At 31.6% G+C, this 19,661-nt stretch overlaps 4 protein-coding genes across 5 annotated transcripts; 2 read left to right on the forward strand and 2 right to left on the reverse strand.

Moving 5' to 3' along the window:
* On the forward strand, positions 1-6,359 carry LOC111001058 (calpain-C). Of its 2 annotated transcripts, none has more exons than XM_022270771.2 (10): positions 1-57; positions 1,480-1,699; positions 2,727-2,796; positions 3,073-3,184; positions 3,508-3,648; positions 3,779-4,010; positions 4,104-4,210; positions 4,371-4,585; positions 4,684-4,903; positions 5,056-6,359. In XM_022270771.2, the coding sequence occupies exons 2-10, from the start codon at positions 1,562-1,564 to the stop codon at positions 5,693-5,695; spliced, it is 1,875 nt and encodes a 624-aa protein (XP_022126463.2). In that variant the 5' UTR covers positions 1-57; positions 1,480-1,561; the 3' UTR covers positions 5,696-6,359. The 2 variants fall into 2 exon arrangements, with proteins under 2 accessions (XP_022126463.2, XP_022126455.2); XM_022270763.2 differs by having other exon boundaries at positions 4,371-4,603; positions 5,056-6,358.
* Positions 6,360-6,486: 127 nt separating this feature from the next.
* LOC110999787 (succinate dehydrogenase assembly factor 3, mitochondrial) lies at positions 6,487-7,314 on the reverse strand. The gene is made up of 2 exons (XM_022269017.2): positions 6,863-7,314; positions 6,487-6,787 (listed from the first exon to the last, which is right to left on the reverse strand). Exons 1-2 carry the CDS (start codon positions 7,037-7,039, stop codon positions 6,578-6,580), a joined length of 387 nt encoding a protein of 128 aa, XP_022124709.1. The 5' UTR covers positions 7,040-7,314; the 3' UTR covers positions 6,487-6,577.
* A 2,057-nt stretch (positions 7,315-9,371) lies between these two features.
* LOC123690554 lies at positions 9,372-10,291 on the forward strand. The gene is made up of 2 exons (XM_045634109.1): positions 9,372-9,449; positions 9,591-10,291. Exon 2 carries the CDS (start codon positions 9,605-9,607, stop codon positions 10,097-10,099), a length of 495 nt encoding a protein of 164 aa, XP_045490065.1. The 5' UTR covers positions 9,372-9,449; positions 9,591-9,604; the 3' UTR covers positions 10,100-10,291.
* Positions 10,292-11,992: 1,701 nt separating this feature from the next.
* LOC111001143 (importin-7) lies at positions 11,993-19,656 on the reverse strand. Its single transcript, XM_022270869.2, has 14 exons — positions 19,487-19,656; positions 17,947-18,501; positions 17,688-17,872; positions 16,767-16,940; positions 16,552-16,697; positions 15,639-16,442; positions 15,272-15,495; positions 14,525-14,701; positions 14,093-14,229; positions 13,801-14,003; positions 13,448-13,587; positions 13,259-13,367; positions 12,741-12,884; positions 11,993-12,178 (listed from the first exon to the last, which is right to left on the reverse strand). The coding sequence occupies exons 1-14, from the start codon at positions 19,568-19,570 to the stop codon at positions 12,123-12,125; spliced, it is 3,138 nt and encodes a 1,045-aa protein (XP_022126561.1). The 5' UTR covers positions 19,571-19,656; the 3' UTR covers positions 11,993-12,122.
* Positions 19,657-19,661: the final 5 nt, after the last annotated feature.

The following is a 19,661-nucleotide window of genomic DNA, read 5'->3' on the forward strand; positions in this document are numbered from 1 at the left end:
CACTGAGCCAGGCTCAGTTGCCTTCTGCATTAAGACTTGTGTGGTGCGTTTAGCGAGGTGAGTTGGCAGTTAACTTTTTTTTAATTTTAAATAAAAATAGACAATTATATTTGCACAATATATTTAAAGTGGTGCAGTAGTCAAAACTGTTTTAAAGTTTTCCTTACGAGTTTTAAATCTAGAATTCTCTACAATCTACTTTCGAAAATTGCGATTACTGTTAATGTCATACTTGGGGGTACTTTATATTTTTAATGAGTTTTTGAATTTGCAAGTACATTTCAATCATTATGTCAACTTTATATCTTGCGAATTTCCTAGGTATTACCTTATTAATATAAGTGTCGCTGTGCGTTAATTTTAATAATTTTTATAGGGAATATTAGTTGTTTAACTTATGAACGCTTTCCACGTGTTATTTGAAGTACGCATTTTAGCTTGGAATACGGGCCTTTATTATTTGCTAATTTTTTTATTCCTTTTTCAAACAATACTAACGTTCGTAAGCTACGAAAAATCTAGTAACACAATGCGTGCTTGAGATAAATCCATAGTAAAGTTTCGGTTATACCTATAATAACTATTTTGGATCAAAAGTGATGTGTCCATTGATAATAACTATAAAAACAAGACGTCTTCGCTGTGCATTACATTTTAAGAATTATTTTATTACAATAAATTTAAATAAAAAGGTATTTTTTTAGTTAGTTTCAATGTAATTAAGTAGTAAAAGTTTTTAAATGAAATAGGCTGTATTTTGCGCGAGTTCGCATTTATTAATGAATATTATTGTGAATGAAGATTGTCATTGCTATCTTCAAACCATTTGCACATAATACCGGTAGTCTACTTTTTCTTATGAAGTATAAGTAATAAGCGATGGCGGTATCTTTTTACATTTACCTACCCTTTTACAATTAAACCCTTTAATTTGAACATTCATAACGCTAACATACTTGCCTTAGATTCATAGTTCAGTAAGTATATTTTTTTATACAACATGATTCACTTAATGGATGAATTACTAAAGAAGACATGACTTCAATAATATTCTATTGTATTGTTTATGTACGTAAATGAAAATAGCGTTCTGATTGGTAGTGCAAAAGCACATTATACCTATATAAAAAAACCTTCCCACGTGGTTTAGTCAAAAAAGCCGCGGTCGGTTTTAGCATTGCGCGTGCGCAGATTACCATGGCATTGGTCGTTTCCACACATGGACGGAGTGGAGAGCTGAACAAGTGGGTCGCAGTGACGTGTAGCACTTACCGACCTATCGATACCTTCCTTGATGTATTTTATAATCATTCTTACAAAAGAAACTAAACGAAAACTTAGTAGTGATATGTGACCAAAGTTATATCAAAAATTACAAGCCCTGATATTTAGAGTTTGATTTATAGATAGTATAGAAATAAAATTGTGTTTCCGTTGTATTATCAGGATGTAAAAATAATAAAACCCTTATTGTTTCAGAATCAACTTATATCGCCCGTATATTTTCAAGACAAACTTGTCATTTTTGTATTTCGTGGTTTGCGGCGTCCACTAAAAAGTCATGGACGAATTTATCAAAATAAAGACTGATTGTTTAGCAAAGAAAATAAAATGGTGCGATCCTGACTTCCCTCCAGAAATAACATCTTTATTTTATCACCAGGTTCCCAATGTCGAATTCGAGTGGAAGAGACCGGCTGTAAGTATTAAAATGGTACACAGAGTTCGCCCAATACTTAAGTAATATTGCCACATTTGGGCAATTTTTTTCCCTGGAACTCAAACCCTTAGACTAAACCAACTAAGTGGAACCAGTTCGTTTGCATTAATGTTTACAGCATTTAACTAACAACAATGGGTTTGTTTTAACTTTCACTTTCTCAGTAGATTGATGAACATACACACACAAATTGCTTAAACGACGTTTCTGGCCCTATCCTTTCGCGGGTTCTATAAGCGTAACACCGATGGGGGCCATGTGTCATAGCGCGGTCTGTTCTCTCATGAACGATGAGGACCACAAAGACAGTGACCGCAAACTGCATATAAGTTCATTATAACTCGAGGTGATAAAAAGAGAAAGTAATTGTTGTTGGTTTAATAACATAAATATATCTAAAGTAATTTTAAATTTATTTATTTAAATTAAAACACACTTTGAGAATATTATTTTATTTAAGTTCTCTAATAAGGCATGGCAAGTGTTAAGTAACTGGGCAGACTATTTCCATGTTTTAACATATTATACCGCCTTAATATAGACATATATTTGTTTACACTCGTATCACCTCGAAGTCTGTCTTACCACTCTACCACTATGTGCTACGGTAGCTACCCACATGAAGTATTTTCGAACCTATTCGACTTTGAGTCCCTTAAAAACCTCTTCTTAAAAGGCTGACGCACGTGCAAGCCTTCGGGCAGTGTGAGTGTCCATGGGCGGCGGTTTCACATAACAATAGATGAGAACATGTGATTTGTTTGTCTAAATTTAGACTATATTGTTTTTGTGTGATACTATTAAGTACAGTAAAGCCGTTTGTAGACTTATTAACTTTATGATAAGCTAATAAATAAATCATGTTTATCATCATCAGAAAAACAAATTGGTCTAAGTATGTAAGTACCGATACGTTCGTCCCTTCGAACAGTTAAACCCAGCTTAATCAATCCAAAAAAACTGTACACTACATTGCTTAATTATATTTACTTGACTTTATTTACAGGATATACATGAAAGTCCGGTTTTTTTTGATGACACGTTTGACGGTTTTGATCTCGATAAAGGCCCACTCGGTTAGTTGTAATTATCTATTTAGTTAATTAATTTGTAATTTTTTTATTGCAATAATGCTATTTTTGTGTTTTTCGATATTCGAAACGACACATCCAAACGGATGTGTCGTTCCAATAAATAATACAATAATGAAAATATGTATCAGTAATACTGATATACATATTTTCACCGACGTTTTTGAAAAATTATTAGGATATAGTTATAATAAAACATAATTATATAAACATAAGTTAATAGGTACTTTCCTATTAACTTAACAAAATGTATTTTTTAAGGAGATTCGTGGCTAATGAGTTGTATGGAGGTTCTCCACAAGTTTAAAGGGATTTTCAAACATGTTGTGCCGGTAGACCAAGACTTCCGTTCAAATTATGCCGGGATATTCAGGTATTCTATTCAGTAGTATTACTTAATAGTATTCAAATGAAGCATAATATATCTTGCAGTTACTATATATATAATTGAAATCAAAACGGTAAATACAAAGCTGTTTATAAAGCCTTTAATGTTAGCAGCATTTCCTCGCTATACTGTGATACGTATTCTTTAACCAAGGAAAACACCAGCTCTGGGTACACCGGTGCTATCTACCAGGCGCCAACTTGAAAGCCCAGGAGTCTCAACTCCACAGGGAACCAAATGAAAGCCGGAGGAAAGACTTAATTTGAGACTCTTATAGTAATTTATATACGTATTTTCGAATATTTCAGATTTCGTATTTGGTGGAACGGGAAATGGGAAGTGGTAATGGTTGATGACAGATTACCAACTGTGAATGGAAACCTCGTTTTCACATACAACACTCACGGCAATCAGTTATGGGCGGCCCTATTGGAAAAAGCTTATGCAAAGTACGTTAAATATTTCAAATTCTGATATTAAAATATCGGCGTATACATTCAGGAATAGAATAGTAACAACCGGATGAAAAAAAAAATAAAACACGGTAATAAGTTGTATAATTATTATTCTTGTTTCTAGATGGCTCGGTTCTTATGAAGCCCTTAAATATGGCAATGAAAACGACGGTCTTATGGATCTCACTGGAGGCATAGTTGAAAGTAGTTCATTGCCACTACTTAGCCAAGTGGAATTATTACATAAATTTTTAAATTCAGTTTCATCGATCGCTCTTGCATATGCTCCGTTAGGACCTGGCCCATTTGAATCCATTACGAATTCTAAACTATTCTTTATATACGAAATAGATAAAGTAAGTTTCTCAGGGATAAACTAAACCAAAACTAACTAGATAACTTGCAAATGGCTCGAAGATTAGTTTTAACATTTCTTTTACTTTATACAGGTTCAGACCTCAGACGGTTTTATCTATATAGTTCGTATAGTAGTACCCAACTTACTTCTTGATGTAAAGGAGTGTAATCGATACATCGAACGTAATTATAAAGCCATGTAAGTATTCCAAATTATTATAAAAAAAAAACAATCTATTAAAATGATGAGATTGTCACTACGAGTTCAGATAATTTATTTTATAGTGTTTAGTAGTCCTAACTTTTTTGTTTTAATCTTAAACCTGATCCATAAAAGATTATAAATATTACCGTTACAGATGGGATACCTTATCGGCATCTAAGAGAAATGAAATATTTTCAAATGAACAGGGATTCTGGGTACCATTTAGCGAACTTGAAAAAATTATCATTTGTATGCGATTATTACACTTTGATATACAATGTTGTCTATTAGAACCCACAATAATGTACAAAAACAAATGGTTTTCACAAACACGCCAAGGAAACTGGATAAAGGGAGTCACTGCTGGAGGTTGTACGAACAATACTGGTACTAACCCAACCTAACATACTTAATTTAATTCACAACCAAAGGCAGATGATTGTTATGTTATATATTTTTTATTACAGATACATTCCACTTAAACCCACAATACCAAGTTGTTATAAATAAGCAGACTCCAGTTATTATATCCATTCAGCAGAGCAATTTATTGGAGTCGCAAGTTATTGGCTTTACTGTTTATAAGCTAAGAGAAACCATAAATGAAAAAGCATCCGCCAGCTTATTAGACAACATGGAAGGTTCACTAAATGGTTACTATTCAAATGCTCGCCACGTTAGTGCTATGTAAGTATATTGTATATCTTTTACCTTTTTATTCATCCTTATTGGGCCTATCCTCTCAGTAAAAGAATTGAAACGAAAAACTGTTCACTAAAATCGTATATAAGGCAACAATTGGTTTTAGTATTCTTTTAATAATTTTAAGATAATTTCAGGGCCGTCGTTGATCCTGGCAACTATCTAGTTGTACCAACGACCTATGAACCTCGTAAAGAAGGCAGGTTTACAATTAGAATATTGTCATTGAAACCAATATTAGTATCAACTGAAATGGACTTCCGCGCACGTGTACTTAGGCAAATTGTGTTTAAAGTAGATTCTTTAAAAAATGGTAATATTTTAAAACCATACAACATATTGTTCCTTCAATCAGCAGATGAAGATAAAACTGTAGATGCCTTTGGTCTCCAAGATGTCCTAGAAAAATCATTGCCAAACGACTTCATACGAAGTTGTGCCACAATAGAAACTTGTCGGCAAATAATATTAGGTATGGAAACGCCAATCAAGAAAGACCTCACAGGTCGTATTCACTTAAAAAGCTATCAAAATTTATTGATCAGCCTTTGGTATTGGGAGGAAATATTTAGTTTACATACCAAAAAAACTAGAGGAGTACTTGTTGTGGAAAAACTTCATGCTGCTTTATCCAAAGTTGGCTTTAGACTTAGTAATAAATTAATGGCAATTCTAGTGTTCAAATACATGAGAAGGGATGGTACACTCCGATTTGGTGACTTTGTCTCTGCAATATTTTATTTAAAGACAATTTGGCACCTGCCAGAAGGCTTCTAGCTTGCCATAGGTATAAAAAATATATATATTCTATTTATCTATTAAAACACCAGCTATGCCAGCTTAAATGTAAATATTTAAAATTAAAATTGTGAGATATACCTATTAAATTTAACTATTTATTGCAGTTAAGTTTTTTTATTGAGAATATTAAAAAAATAGCAACTAAGAATAATCACAAGACTAATATAATTCACAATATATAGAGCATTAATCTGGCATGGTCTTTAAATTGTCTGTGATTTTAAATGCTTTTGATATAAAAATAATTAAGGAATCAAATGGTGCATGGATGTGATAAGGTGTACACAGGCATGTAGCCATAGGTTATTAAAATTGTGATTCTTATTTAAGTATATATACCGGTTGTTTTCAAACAAAATTCCCAGGCTTAAAAATTGGAATGCGTTTGCATATGAACTTGTGAATTCTACAATTTTTAAGACTTGCCAAGGCAGAAAATATATATGGCTAGTTTGATAGTAAAAATCCCAATGGTACCAGATTTGCATTTGTACAAATTACCAAATATATTATAAGCAACCAAATAAGGCAGATTTTTAAACAGGGTTTACCGCTAACATAGTCTAATTGTGTTTATTTAATTTCTAGACACATTTTTTTTAATAAATCTTATTTGTCTAAAATTGTTTTTCTTTAACCTAATAAAAAAGTTTTTATATTATATGTATTTTGTATGCACAATCAACATATTTATTTCTCAGTAATTTATACCTTCTCTAGCAAAAAAAAGTAAAACAAATCTTATGAAGGAAATAATACTAAAGATATAAAACAAAACTACCAGTTTATAAATCTAAAGAATTGGTATTATAACATCATCAATACAAAAATAAATAATTAACTACAATCACATAAATATTAAGGTTTAGTCTGTTTTTCATTATTTAAATTTCCAGTACCAGTTTCATCATCAGGTCCTAAAGATGTAGCTTTATGCAATTCGTAAAGCTGAACAAGCTGTTCATCAGTCATGTAGTCTAATAGGTTTGGATCCAGGTATTTTCCGATATCTTTGTTTCTAGCTTGGTTAAGAGGCTTTGTCTGTTTAGCAATATTAATAGCATAATCCTGTAACAGTTTTCAAAATTGCATTAAACTTTCAAATTATTTGTTAAACTCATTCACCTACTAAATTGTAATTACCGTCCATTCATTAAGAAAAATTTTTGCTTCTTCAGTACTGCAAGTTTTGTGGCGTTTAAATTCATCTCTTGCGTAATTGTTTCCTAGAACTCTCAACTCTGGTGGTAGAGCTCTATGTACTCGAAATATCAGCTTGTATAGACAGCGAACACGGGAAACATGTTGTCTCGTAAACATAGTGTAGACTGTGTAGTTTTAAAGTTGGATATACTACTTTATTAGATTAATTCATCATTATAAATTTAAAAATCTAACCACAATAGAGGTTAAAATTATGACATATTATTTTATATCGTATTAAATTGAGGATAAAAATATCTGAGATTAAAGTGTTTATATTTAATATAAAAAAATATCTATTGAAGTCTGTTAGCAATATGGACTAAATGTGTCTCATCCGAATTCCGACCTATAGTAGTAATAAACACTTGTATGGCGTATGCTACAAAATTACAGAAGTTAGATGGATGAAAAATATACAAGGCGTGTTCACAACCTAAAGCCAGGCAATTATCGTACCAGGGCCGATAAATTATCGTGCATGGATAAAAATTATCGTACAAGTCAGGAAAATGGATAAAATACTTTTAAAAATCATATAAAACGTGACAATAATATGTTGGAAATGATTTATTGTTTAAATCTTGTAAACTTGTGTTTTTTAAATTGAAAAAATAATAATTGAAATTAAATATTCGACGTATGGCAATACCTGAGCGGGGAGTGGATGAGGGCACTTCGAGTGTGATGAACGTGCCAACGTGCGTGTTATAATTCGAATTGAATAACAGTAACAACCAATGAAAGGATTGCGCCATGAAGCAAAGGCATGTGATTCTAGTAAAACAATGAGCCAATAGATGGCACTATCAAACTTTTCATGAGCACGGAAATTATCGTACAATCTGCGTACGATAGTCGCGTACCTGCGTACATCGTACGTAGCTATGAAATACGATATTTATCGTACATGTACGATACGTACTGAATTTTATTTATTACAAGCTAAGGCTAAAGAGCAGTGTTGCCACTGGCAACTTGCCAGATGGTCATGGCGAATACCCCTAGTTGGGATGTGAAAAAAATTATTTATTATGTTAATAATCGATTACAATTGATTTTTTCAAAAGTAAATTTAATTTTTCTACGAGATTTACTATTGAAATTGATCGATATTTATTTAAGTAAAAATCAATCATAGTCGATTTTTTGTTTGCCACCTCTGACATTATGTCTGGTCTTTTATAACCCGGACCTCGAACTATTAGGAATATTCAATATACTAGTACGCTGCTTTAACGAGGTATTTATAGACTCGTATCGATGTTTTATTTATAAACCATGAATGGATGACTAAACCAGATAATTTCAAAAAATTAAATTTTAGTTTGATATTAACACTATATTTTAAAAGTAAAATAAATGTATCCAGCAGCACAAGGTTACATACAATGGAAATACTGCAAGGTGCTACTGAATAGGCATACACTGGGCATCTATCAAATTTCAGCTAAAATCTATCAAAACGAGCTGGGTGATCAGGTTAATCTCAGTGTTAATTATTCCAAAACAATATTGGATGTTGTTCACATTTATTTAATAAATCAATAATTAATAAAATATTTAACGTGTTTATTAGAAATAAATTAAAAAATGTGGAAACAATCGTCACTTTCTACATAAATATTTGATCATTTATTCATCGTTTTTTTTACTTAAAAAAACAATCTATTAATTAAAAATAGATTTTTATTCAGAATGTCACAACCCTAACCCCTAGACCAATTTATTTCTCCCCAAAAATCCCCGAGGATGCCCTCACCAGTTTAGAAAGACCCTGCTATGCCCATCATGTTTAGGACACATGTGGCCCAAAATCGGGGTCACCATAAGAACAACTTAAAAGCTAATGCGAAAAAAGCATGATCAAACCTTTGTAGGAAATTTTATTGTCGTTATCGTTGTTACGTTAGAATGTTCTGAGAATAAGTTTGTCATCGTTGTCTTAAGACACGGTAATGGTAATGTCCTGATAAGATCAGTTGTTAAACGTTTTCGTAAGATACGATAATATATTCAGAAAATAACAGTTTATAAATGTTTTTGTTAGATACAATAATATGTTCAGAAAATAACAGTTCATAAGCGTAAAGCTACGATATCGAGTGTTCTGAGACGAACACGTTTGTTACACACGTTATTACTAGTATAAAGTATAGGACAATTTTCTGTATAAATGTACAAGTTTGGAAAATAAAATTCATTTCCATCTTCACCTTTTCTTTACAAACAATTAGGGAATTTTATTTTAACACACAAGTAACCGCTAAGTATACGTCCACCTTTAAGTACAAGAAAAATAATTCTTGTGTAGTACTAACTACTACGTAATATTACGGTAGAATTCAGTAGTTTTTAACCTCCACAAGTAGTAGATTCGTTAAATATAATCTGGTCACACTTGTGTTATTAAAGTACATACATATTTTGGTATTTGTTAATTTCAGATAGTTTATCATGTATTTTCTATATTTTTTAGGATAACTCAACTCAATCATTGTATTTTAATAATATTTTAACGTGTTTGGTATGTATTAACATTTTCTTTTGAATTTAATGTAAAGACAAGTATAACAATAAATACTGACTGTTTATACATTAAGTATGGTGAATCATATTAATTAGTTTCGGTTTCGTGAATTTTTTGTTTCATTATGAACTGTTCCAGTGTTTGACATTGTGATGGCTGCTCTTGACAGATTCCGGTGTGACGATGAGACCGGAGAAATAGTAATGTACCAGGTCAATGAAGAAACTGGGGAACCATCTCATCATAATATGCATAAAAGTAATCCAGGTCAAGGAATAAAATGCCCACGAAATCATATAAAATTTCCTGGGGGATATATGAGTAAAACAAAAAAATTTCAAACTCTGAAGGAAAACATTTTATCTGGTTCTAACACTGCGAGTCACAGAATGCTTCTCTCAATACCTACATTAATGATTTTTCCTAGTCTAGTGTGTGTGATCTTAGTGATACTTGAAATTTTTCTCCATATTAGTTGTCACAGAAAGAATGTTATGTTAAAAGATTCTAACCTGTTTTATCAAAGCCCATTTCATGTTGTTACGAGTATATTTTGTGGAGTATGCAGAGATAGTAATACAGCCTCAAAAATAACTGCTCTACAAGACAAAAGGCGCAACCATTATAATTATTTTACTGGATCATAGCATTCTTTTGGTAAATATTACATATAAATTTAAAATACAGTTAAGGGAATTTATGGGTTACTAACCTTTGTTTATGACTTTATTCTAATCATACTTATTTGTTATCAGCCCTGCATTTAAATTTTTCCATCTTTTATAACTGTTTCAACAAAGCTTATTTTATTTTTTTTATATTATAATTTTTTCAAAATATTGTTAGTTTTATTTTTGGAGCAACAGATAGTATTCATTTAACAGATAAACTTTCCAATATGACCCGTTGATTTGAATGTCTCTCTCCCATCTCCCATCCAAAAAACCTCAAAAATCGATGGGTCATATTGGAAAGTTTAACCCATTTAACTTAAAAACAAATGAAATTGAGATATGTCAAGATTTTTACAGTAATGTACTATTGTATGTAATATTCCTTTAAGGAATAGTTATGGTATAGGAATACTTATGGTGTCAGACGTCAGTTATTATAAAAGAATTAAGTAGACTTGCAACAAATAGTATATTTGGCAGTATATCGAATATTTGGCGTGGCCCCTGACTGAATATTAGGAAAAAGTATTCGGCTGGATTTTAGCGCCAAAAACTTGTACCTGATTGATTCGCGCTCCTTTGTTCTGTTCTAATGTTATCAATGAGAATTTCTCATCACTCGCGCGGTATATTGCTAACGCACTGCATGACTGGGTACTTAATGAATGATTATAAAATAAATGAGAACCTTACCCTTTTAAATTTTGATTACCACAATAATTCAAATAGGTACATAGAATCCTCCATTTTTCCAATTCAGAACATGGTTATGTACCAATGACTACTTAATTGATTATAATATATGTATACGTAATCAATCGATTTAATTTTTGAATTTACCAATTATTTCTCTATGACAAAATATATTATTTAAGTATTCGGTATTTGGACGAATACGTTGATATTCGGCTGAATATAATATAAATAAATATTCGTTGCAAGTCAAGAATAAAGCTCTTTATTACATATAACTTTCAAATTGTGGTTATTGTTTGGTAAAATATAAAGATTTTAATTCTGTCACTAAAGTTTCTTAAATTGTAAAGTATACTCAGCATGACTAAGGGATGTTAAATAAAAAGTGATAATGTTTATGATGCAATTATCCTTTATTAAATGTTATTCTATTTTTCGACGTACCCACTTTCAAATATCATTATACAAATGGTATAACTTGTTTTAGAAACTCTCTTATTTCTCATGTGATATTCCAATAACTGCTGACATAGATAAAGTGACTGTTCCATAAATTCGAAGCAATTCCATTTAGGATTTGTGCGCGGGCGTTATCTTGGTGAAAACAAAATCTGGTATTTCAGTTGAATACGTCTTATACTCCAAATCTTTTAACTGAGCAAAACAAATTCTCAATCTCCTCTTCAATGCTTATTAAAAGGATGCAAGTCCATAAATGTTATACAATCTGCATTCAATCTCCATGGTAAAAAGTATGAGTGGAATTATCTAACTGTATAATAATACACTCAGTGTGGACTTTTGACTTAATTATTTTGATTAAAGAAGTTATAACGATAATATAAGTAGGTATATTTGCCTTTATAGATCTTTTCGCTAAGGGCGAGGCCCCACTGCTGCGATGCGTCTGTGCAGCGGCGACGCTGCGTCGTTTCCCATATTTTTTTTATTGACGACGCAACGGTGTAATGGGGCATGTATAACGAAAATAAAGGCGATGCAACGCGGCAGTAGGGCCTGGCCCTAACTGTGTGGTGCGGCGACAGAGCGGTGCCGCAACGTCATCCTACATACAAATTGCTATACCATGTCAGAGCGCGGCCACACGATGCGTTAACGATGCGATGCGGTGCGGCGCCGGAGTGGATATAGGATAAAATAAACACATTGTTTGATTTGAATGATTGTATTTCTCAGAGTTAAATCAAATGTAATGTGAATTAAACATCAATATTTAAATTTACTTTATTATGAAAGAAACGAAAAATTTTCATGACATAAATAACATATATTTAAATCTTTATGAACCAAATTTAAAGGTTGTTGGTACTTGTGCTGGAACTGTAAAGGAGTACCCTGTGAAATAAATAATGACAAAACAATAATTCCCCATAGAAACACTAGATTTCTATTTCATTAATATGCCCTAGTTTATTATGGCACAAAAAAGTTAAATTCAATAAACGCACATAAGTCATTCGGTGCATAGCCTTCGAACTAGCCCTATATCATTATTCAATTATTTCGCCGGGCTTAAAGTTGGTTCGTCAATCTCGTTTATCCATTTAGTAAATACTACCTAACCGATCTTCGCCTCGCATAGTATCCATCGAATGTCCACATGCGTCTTATCTAATTTATGATTTTAATTAACATAATAAACCGAATTGAAAGGTATAAGGAATACTTATTCTGGAAATCGGAGTGGAGTCAAATCCAACAAATACATTATATTATTAGGCAAAAAAAAATGTATCAGTAACTTTTAATGGCTTCAATTAAATTGTCCCACTGCTGAGAAAAATAAACAATGTTTCATGGAATTAATAAGCTCTGAAGTTCTTTGATTTGAAAATTTTCGCAAAATTAAACCAAATAATCGTAGAATAACAAATAAATTTAAATTTTTATAACCTACCACCGCTCTGTTCAATGCGCTTGCTATCTTGTTGTGCCTTACGTTGATCAGCCAGGACAAAAACAGCATTCAGTTGTTTTTTCTGCTCTTCATTTAGACCACTCATTAGAGCATGATAAAGAGCAGGTTCACTTGTGGAAAGTGCTGAAATTTTTTAATTTATGTGAACACAAACTTTTTAATTTAATTTAACAGGGGGCAAACGGGCAGGAGATATAACTAAAGACACTTATAATGTAGTAATATACTATTAACTTCAGATGTACTGTTTTATGTTTCAATTCATCTCAGACGGGCCGTTCATATGAATATTTATTTTGTAGGAATCCTCCTACCCTTACAGTGCTTACGTAATACTTGAACGGCCCAAACACAAAAAAATAATAATTTACAAGTACATGTAAAAGATACAAAACAGAATATTTAAAGATTCATTTTTGCAAGTGTTTTTCTGACCCTTAAGATTTTACTATTAAATATGGTTGGTTGATAACTAAATTTGATACTAAATTATTTACCTGATAGGGTATTTTTAAATTGGACATACTCATCAACTGGACAATCTTTCATGTCCAGCGTAGTTGTGTAGCAATCAATAGCAGATTCATCAACATAGTCATCGTCATCCTGTAAAAGTACCGACATATTATTTAATTCGAGTGTTACTCAAGTATTAGTGTTTGTTAATATAAGACGTCAATGCTCACATCATCATCACTTTCAAATTCAATATTTGCAGTAATTGTGATGTTCTGTTCAGTACCCTTCTTTGCAGATAAACGAGCAAGGTTTTCTAAGTATTGATTATTCATTTGATTAATGTCATCGTCGTCTGAAGACAGTACTTCTGCAAAAAAATAAAAATCTAGGATTAATTTTAACTTAACAATAAACAATTTATTGGGGTAATTTTATATTTTTATACATTTTTCTAGCAATGAGCTGTTCGCTGGGAACTATGGAACTCCCATTTATCAATTACCAGCACAGGACATAAATGCGTTGAGTATTAAAAACTAAGAAACTAGACTTGCTTAAAACATGCTACAATTTGAATCACCTTCGTCGTCATCGTCGTCTTCTTCTTCAGAGGAGGTGTCATCGTCAGCCTCAGCTTTTGCTTCGTATGCTCTTTTTAATCCGTCAAAAAGTACTAAACAAGTTGGTAAAATCTTTGGCAGAACCTCGTCTATGCTTGGCCTTTGAGGACCCATTTCTAAAATAGTGCAAATTCCGAGTACTGACAACTTACGGTCATGTAATCTGGAAATAATTAATTGGAAAATTAAAAAAAAAACACATTCAAAGCAATACAAATAATAAATAGTTTTATACAATTCACATTTACTAACCCCATAAAACAGTCTGTGTCATGTAACCATTGTTCCAAAAAGAATTGTATAATAGATACACTATGTACAGATTCTTGAAATTTCATCAAAATGTTAACAAAGAGGTGAGGATTGCTATACAGTATAGCTATGATGACCTATAAATTGATAAGTTTAGTAATTGTTTTCATGTAAATTTGATGTTGTGATAGTATAATCATATATAGTATTTATTAAAATTACATATTTTTAGCACTAACATTTTTCTAGATTATTCTAGGGAAAAAATATAATCCTTTTCATGATCACTGAAACATTTCATTTTTTTTTGTTCTTCAACAAAAATAATACCTTTGTTCATTCTCAGTATTTGGTAATTTTACTCAACAAGTATCTATTATAATAAACATAACAAATATTTTGTAATGTATTCAAAACACTATGATATATTACCTGTAATAACATGGACCTCAATTCAGATGAATTAACTTTCCTTGTCAATCTGTTTAAAACAAGCTCCACAAACGAAGGGAGACAATTATCAATTTTTCCAGAGCATTGTAGAACCATAACTTCAAGAAGTTTTGCGGCGTGTACTTCAGTCTCATCTTCTAATCCTGAATTTAGAACCTGTAGAAATAAATTGAATTAGTATTAAAAATCATATTCTAGTTCTTAAAATTATTACTATACTATACTATTTTAATTAAACTTATACTATTCTAATTCTTAAAATAAATATGATATACTCATATTAAATTCTACTAAAGATACCAGCAGTTTCAATCGCAAAAAGCAGGATTTATCATCTGAATTCTTTTATAATAAAGCAAATTAAATAATTCTTTAAAACTTAACATTATTTATCTATTTGGCGGTAAATTATATAAAACACAAATATTAATACCATGATATATTAAAAATAAAATATGTATCCGCGAAGCTAAGCATATAAAAATAAACATTCTTTATCACAAATTTGCATTGCTTTTTATCATCAAACCCATTTCAACATAAGTTATAATAACAAATAATATTTCTTAGTCATAAAAGCTTATATCATTCGATATAAGCTCAAAAATATTCATTTTCAATATACAAAACCAGCCAATAATTTTTTTGCAAGATATAGTAGAAACTTTCGCCAATTTTACACTATAATATTACTTTTATCTCAAAGAAAAACTTTGTTCAACTAACCGCTTTAGCCATATTGAACATAGCTAGAATATGGTTTTCATTTGAAAGAAAAGCTTCTGTGTCAACTGTGATGAAATTGTGGAAAACAGGCATCATATCAGTAAAATAATCAAAACCTTCTTTCTCAAATACTTTATACAGTATTTCTAGAACTGACCACATATTTTTAGAAATCCTTTTTGTGGTAACAGTGCAAAGAAGAGTCATTGCTTCTTCATAGTATTCTGAAATAAAATACAATTAATGATTGTAAACATTAGAAAAACATCTAAATCATTCCACTTTATGCTTATACCTGAAATATGTATGAGTATTATTAAATTATAACCACATCAAATATTTCTAACAAAAATACTTTTATACTAACCAATGATATCATGGTACAGAATGTAACCAGTAACATTTAAAATGAGAGGTTCAAGTTCTTCACAAATCTTTTCATTATCTTCCATGACATTAAGCACGGTCTCCATTGTGTTTATCAATCCCATAGCTGTTATCGCCTTTTCATCTGTCCCACTATCAGTTTCAATTACCCTAATAAATGTTTGGGATAGATGATGCGTAATTTCAACTGCCATAGGCATTAATTGTTCAGTGTAGACAGAAACAATTCTCTGCAGCACATTTGCAATATTGTCATTTTCTGTTTCTCTTATGACTTTAAGTAGTTCACATGTAACTTCCTTAACCTGTGGTTCCAACATTTTGTGAACCTTTTCTTGAGAAGTTAACAACATTTGTATGGCAACTGCAGCTTCAACTTTAACTGGCAAATCTGCATCATGCAACAGGGCATGAATTGAAAGTCTCACTGCCTCAGCTAGTTGGACTTCATTCTTGAAATGGACACGAGCAAAACAGTGAAGAACCCAGCATGCTCTTGCTCTCATAAATCCACATTGACTATGAAATTCTGGGAATACAAATTGACTTAAAAGGGAGTCAATTTGCTCTTTATAGAATTTCTTTTTAATTAGAATCTCATTAAGTGTGCCAACCATGTGCAATGCTCCATCTTTCTGTCTAGGACCATAGGCTCCACTTGAGCTAGTCAAAACTTCCATACAAAACTGCATAGTTCTTTCTAACATTTCTTTTCGCTTTTTACAACAAGTCATCAAGAGTGTTTGAGCAGCAGAAACTGGCGATATAAAATCTTCAAACACATCTGCAAATACGTGAAATTTGAAACCCAGTAGTCAAATATTTCTATATTCATTAAACCCATTTTGGGTTGTTAAAATATTTAGTTGACTTATAATTAGAAAAACTCATACCAAATTTTATTCTTATGTACTCATAAGGGTCATTTACCCAACATTCTTCATCAGCATCAGTATATGACATAAGCGGAAACAGCACACCTTGGATGATTGCAAACATATGTGGTTTCAGGAGTTTCCAAGAATAAGCATGACTTACACTAAAAAACATTATTATTCATATTGTATTTCAATATTATACATAATAATACCATTGAAATTTTACTCACCATTGATCAATGTAACTTATAGACTGTTGCAAAACCCTAGGTGATACATAAATCTTATTTCTATATTGATCTAGAATTCTGAATAATACATCTAAGATCCCTCCAGTAAAAGTAGTCAAGTACCAATCTGCAAACTCTACATACTCCTCACGAGCACTTACTGGGCTTCCATACCTATTAAAACAATACAGGTTTATTACATATAGGATACAAAAACTGATCCCGCCCATCTTTTGAAAAGAAGAAAAAATGCAGTTTGTTCATGTTGACCAGTTTTTTGAGCAGTTTTGCTGGGCGTCAATATAAAATACAAACAGAACATCTGTATAAAATAATAAATGAAAGGCTTAATATCTACATGCTAAATAAACATGAAGTTAAACATAGGGTGACTGAATGGTTGAAGTCATTAGATTATGCTGAAACTGAAAATCTTTTAATGTACCCTGGATAAAGCTGCACGCACCGCACTGTTACCTACACACACACACACACACACACACACCACACATTTCTTTCATTTCATGAATCACAGAAATCACAACTACATTCTTGTAGTTTGCTTATAAATATACCTATGGTACGAAAATTTTTTGCTATGGAAGAGCGTGGCCTCCTAACACAGGTGTTTTTACACTTAATTGAGGGTTGCAACCATGGAATGTTTTTTGTACCGTTTTTGAAGAAATAAAATATTTTTCATTTTTTTTTTTTAAAACCATCATATTACCATAACAATAATTAATTTAACATAATGTGTTCTGTGTTGATTTAATATAGTGTTTTTCTTATTTGGCAAAGTAGCATAAAGGAATCAGTGAAATATGTTAGAAATTTACTCTAGCCTTCACCTAGGTTAGGTATGACACTTGGATTTATATGAAATTTTTATCAAATTTTAAAATGAATTGAAGTCAGTACCTTTCAAAAAGACGGTATAAAGTATGTATGGCCCATTTCTTGCATTTCCACCATGGCAATTGTACTCTCTCTTCTTCTTCAACTTCTAATGTTTGATCTGGGACAGGCCTTTCCATGACAGATCTTAAGACTTCCATCCACTTAGTGAATGTTTCTTTTGATATTAAGTCCAATGACAAAATGTACTATAAATTATAAGAAATATGTATTAATTATAATAAACAATCACATAATAACAAACTAGATTTTCTGAATTTACCTTTGTTAGACAATGAAAACATTTTAGAATTTGCTTCTGTATAAGTGCAGATTCTGATGACTGATCAGATTGAATATTAACCATAAGATTATATAGCATAGGCAATAACAAATTCATAGCTTCGTTGAGAGGGGCTCTTTTGTCTGAGACATGATATTCATAATTTTTAATCAATTGATAAAGACATAGTAATGCTCCCATCCAACTATCAGGCTCAGAACTTTGTAAGTAAATGTTTATTTTATCAACAATTTGAGTCCATTTATCTGGGAAATCATATTTTATTATAGTTCTTAAACATGCACATAGTTGAACTCGTACTAAATGTGGTGTTTGAACAATTGCATCAACAATATTATCTCTTAGCATTGCTCGATCTTGGTCATGTAAATTGTAAACAGGTTTTGTATCTCCTTCCTCAATTTCTTTTGGATGCCATGAAGTACTGACTATGTTCTTTATGTAAATCACTGCTGCCAATCGTACTGGCTGAGGAACGTCATTCAATGTAACAACTTGCAACATGGCAGGTGTGAAGCCAATTATTTTCATAGACTGTAAAGTTAAAAAAATAATATTAATGTTTACTCAGTAATCAACTGTTTCTACAAAAGCAACTTTCTTAATTTATTGACACATGCCCTATTGCTTTGAGCTTCAGTTAAATGGGATGGTATGACCGGGCCAGTACCCCCATCTCACAAAAAACAGGCGTGAAGTGACACATTAGTTTCACCTTATTGTACTCGCGTTTTGTGCGGTGAGTGGATGCACTCCTGGAGTATTTAGAAGGCTACCAGGCCTTTAGCAAGTCAATGCAGCTTGTGAGTTGTGGTCCTTCAACTGGTGACCTTGTATATATTACACATGGGCACAGGCAATTGGGTCAAAGTGGGAGATGATAAGCATTTAGTTTGCATTTAGCATTTAGTCATAATATTTGTCTATTTTGCTTTAACCACTTTTATTTGCATTTCCAAAAATGTTAAATATGATTATTCATCTTCCGGACTTTTTAAATTTTATGAAACATTTTTGTATTTAACCCAACTCTTTCTTAGGTCTTTAACAAGATAAAAAGCTAAGCTTTGGACAAAAGTGACAATTACATAATACAAAGCATAGGTAATTGGACCAACCTACAATTTTATAATAGTAAATAAAACCAATCTACAACATACACACTACTATATTTTCGGATTATCGGATTATTCGGATTTAAATCTATGTAAATCATTTTGTTAATGTGTATATTAAATAAATTATGATAATCACGTTCAGCTTTCGGTCAATGGATAAAAAAAAGGATGCTGAAAAGTACAGGAGTTAGAACATTATTTTTGAGGTTATGTGTTTATGTAGCTAAATGTATGTAAATATAAGCACGCAAAAGCATTACGAGAGCAGGTAGTAGTAAGTTTTGTAAATGGTTATAAAATACCAGCATTATTAATGCCTTCTAGTAGATATTTTAGAGACTATAATTGGGCCGTGTAGTATTCTAATAAAGTTATGCAAATTACTAATTTTCACATCTTACCTGTGAAAGTTGTTCTTCGGCTTGCTCCCTTTGATTGGGAACCATGGTAGCATTCAATATTTCTATTAATTTTCTGGTATCCATGATTATTGTGTGTATTTAAAACAAAAGCATGCTCAACCGCGTATACCCACTGGGCGTGGATTTAAAAGAAAGGACACGATATTTTTTGACA

The sequence above is a fragment of the Pieris rapae genome, chromosome Z (genome assembly GCF_905147795.1).
Source record: "Pieris rapae chromosome Z, ilPieRapa1.1, whole genome shotgun sequence".
Classification (NCBI taxonomy): Eukaryota; Metazoa; Arthropoda; class Insecta; order Lepidoptera; family Pieridae; genus Pieris; species Pieris rapae.

What these genes read in the sequence shown, in the direction of transcription:
- LOC111001058 (XM_022270763.2), top strand. Translation starts at nt 1,562, where the DNA reads ATGGACGAATTTATCAAAATAAAGACTGATTGTTTAGCAAAGAAAATA. An exon ending in TTGGAAAAAGCTTATGCAAA is followed by an intron (nt 3,649 to 3,778) that starts GTACGTTAAATA and finishes TCTTGTTTCTAG; the next exon opens with ATGGCTCGGTTCTTATGAAG. An exon ending in GAACGTAATTATAAAGCCAT is followed by an intron (nt 4,211 to 4,370) that starts GTAAGTATTCCA and finishes TTACCGTTACAG; the next exon opens with ATGGGATACCTTATCGGCAT.
- LOC111001143 (XM_022270869.2), bottom strand. Translation starts at nt 19,570, where the DNA reads ATGGATACCAGAAAATTAATAGAAATATTGAATGCTACCATGGTTCCC. An exon ending in GTTTTCATTGTCTAACAAAG is followed by an intron (nt 17,873 to 17,946) that starts GTAAATTCAGAA and finishes TATAATTTATAG; the next exon opens with TACATTTTGTCATTGGACTT. An exon ending in AATTTGAAAGTGATGATGAT is followed by an intron (nt 13,368 to 13,447) that starts GTGAGCATTGAC and finishes GTACTTTTACAG; the next exon opens with GATGACGATGACTATGTTGA.
- LOC110999787 (XM_022269017.2), bottom strand. Translation starts at nt 7,039, where the DNA reads ATGTTTACGAGACAACATGTTTCCCGTGTTCGCTGTCTATACAAGCTG. An exon ending in TTTTTCTTAATGAATGGACG is followed by an intron (nt 6,788 to 6,862) that starts GTAATTACAATT and finishes AAACTGTTACAG; the next exon opens with GATTATGCTATTAATATTGC.
- LOC123690554 (XM_045634109.1), top strand. Translation starts at nt 9,605, where the DNA reads ATGGCTGCTCTTGACAGATTCCGGTGTGACGATGAGACCGGAGAAATA.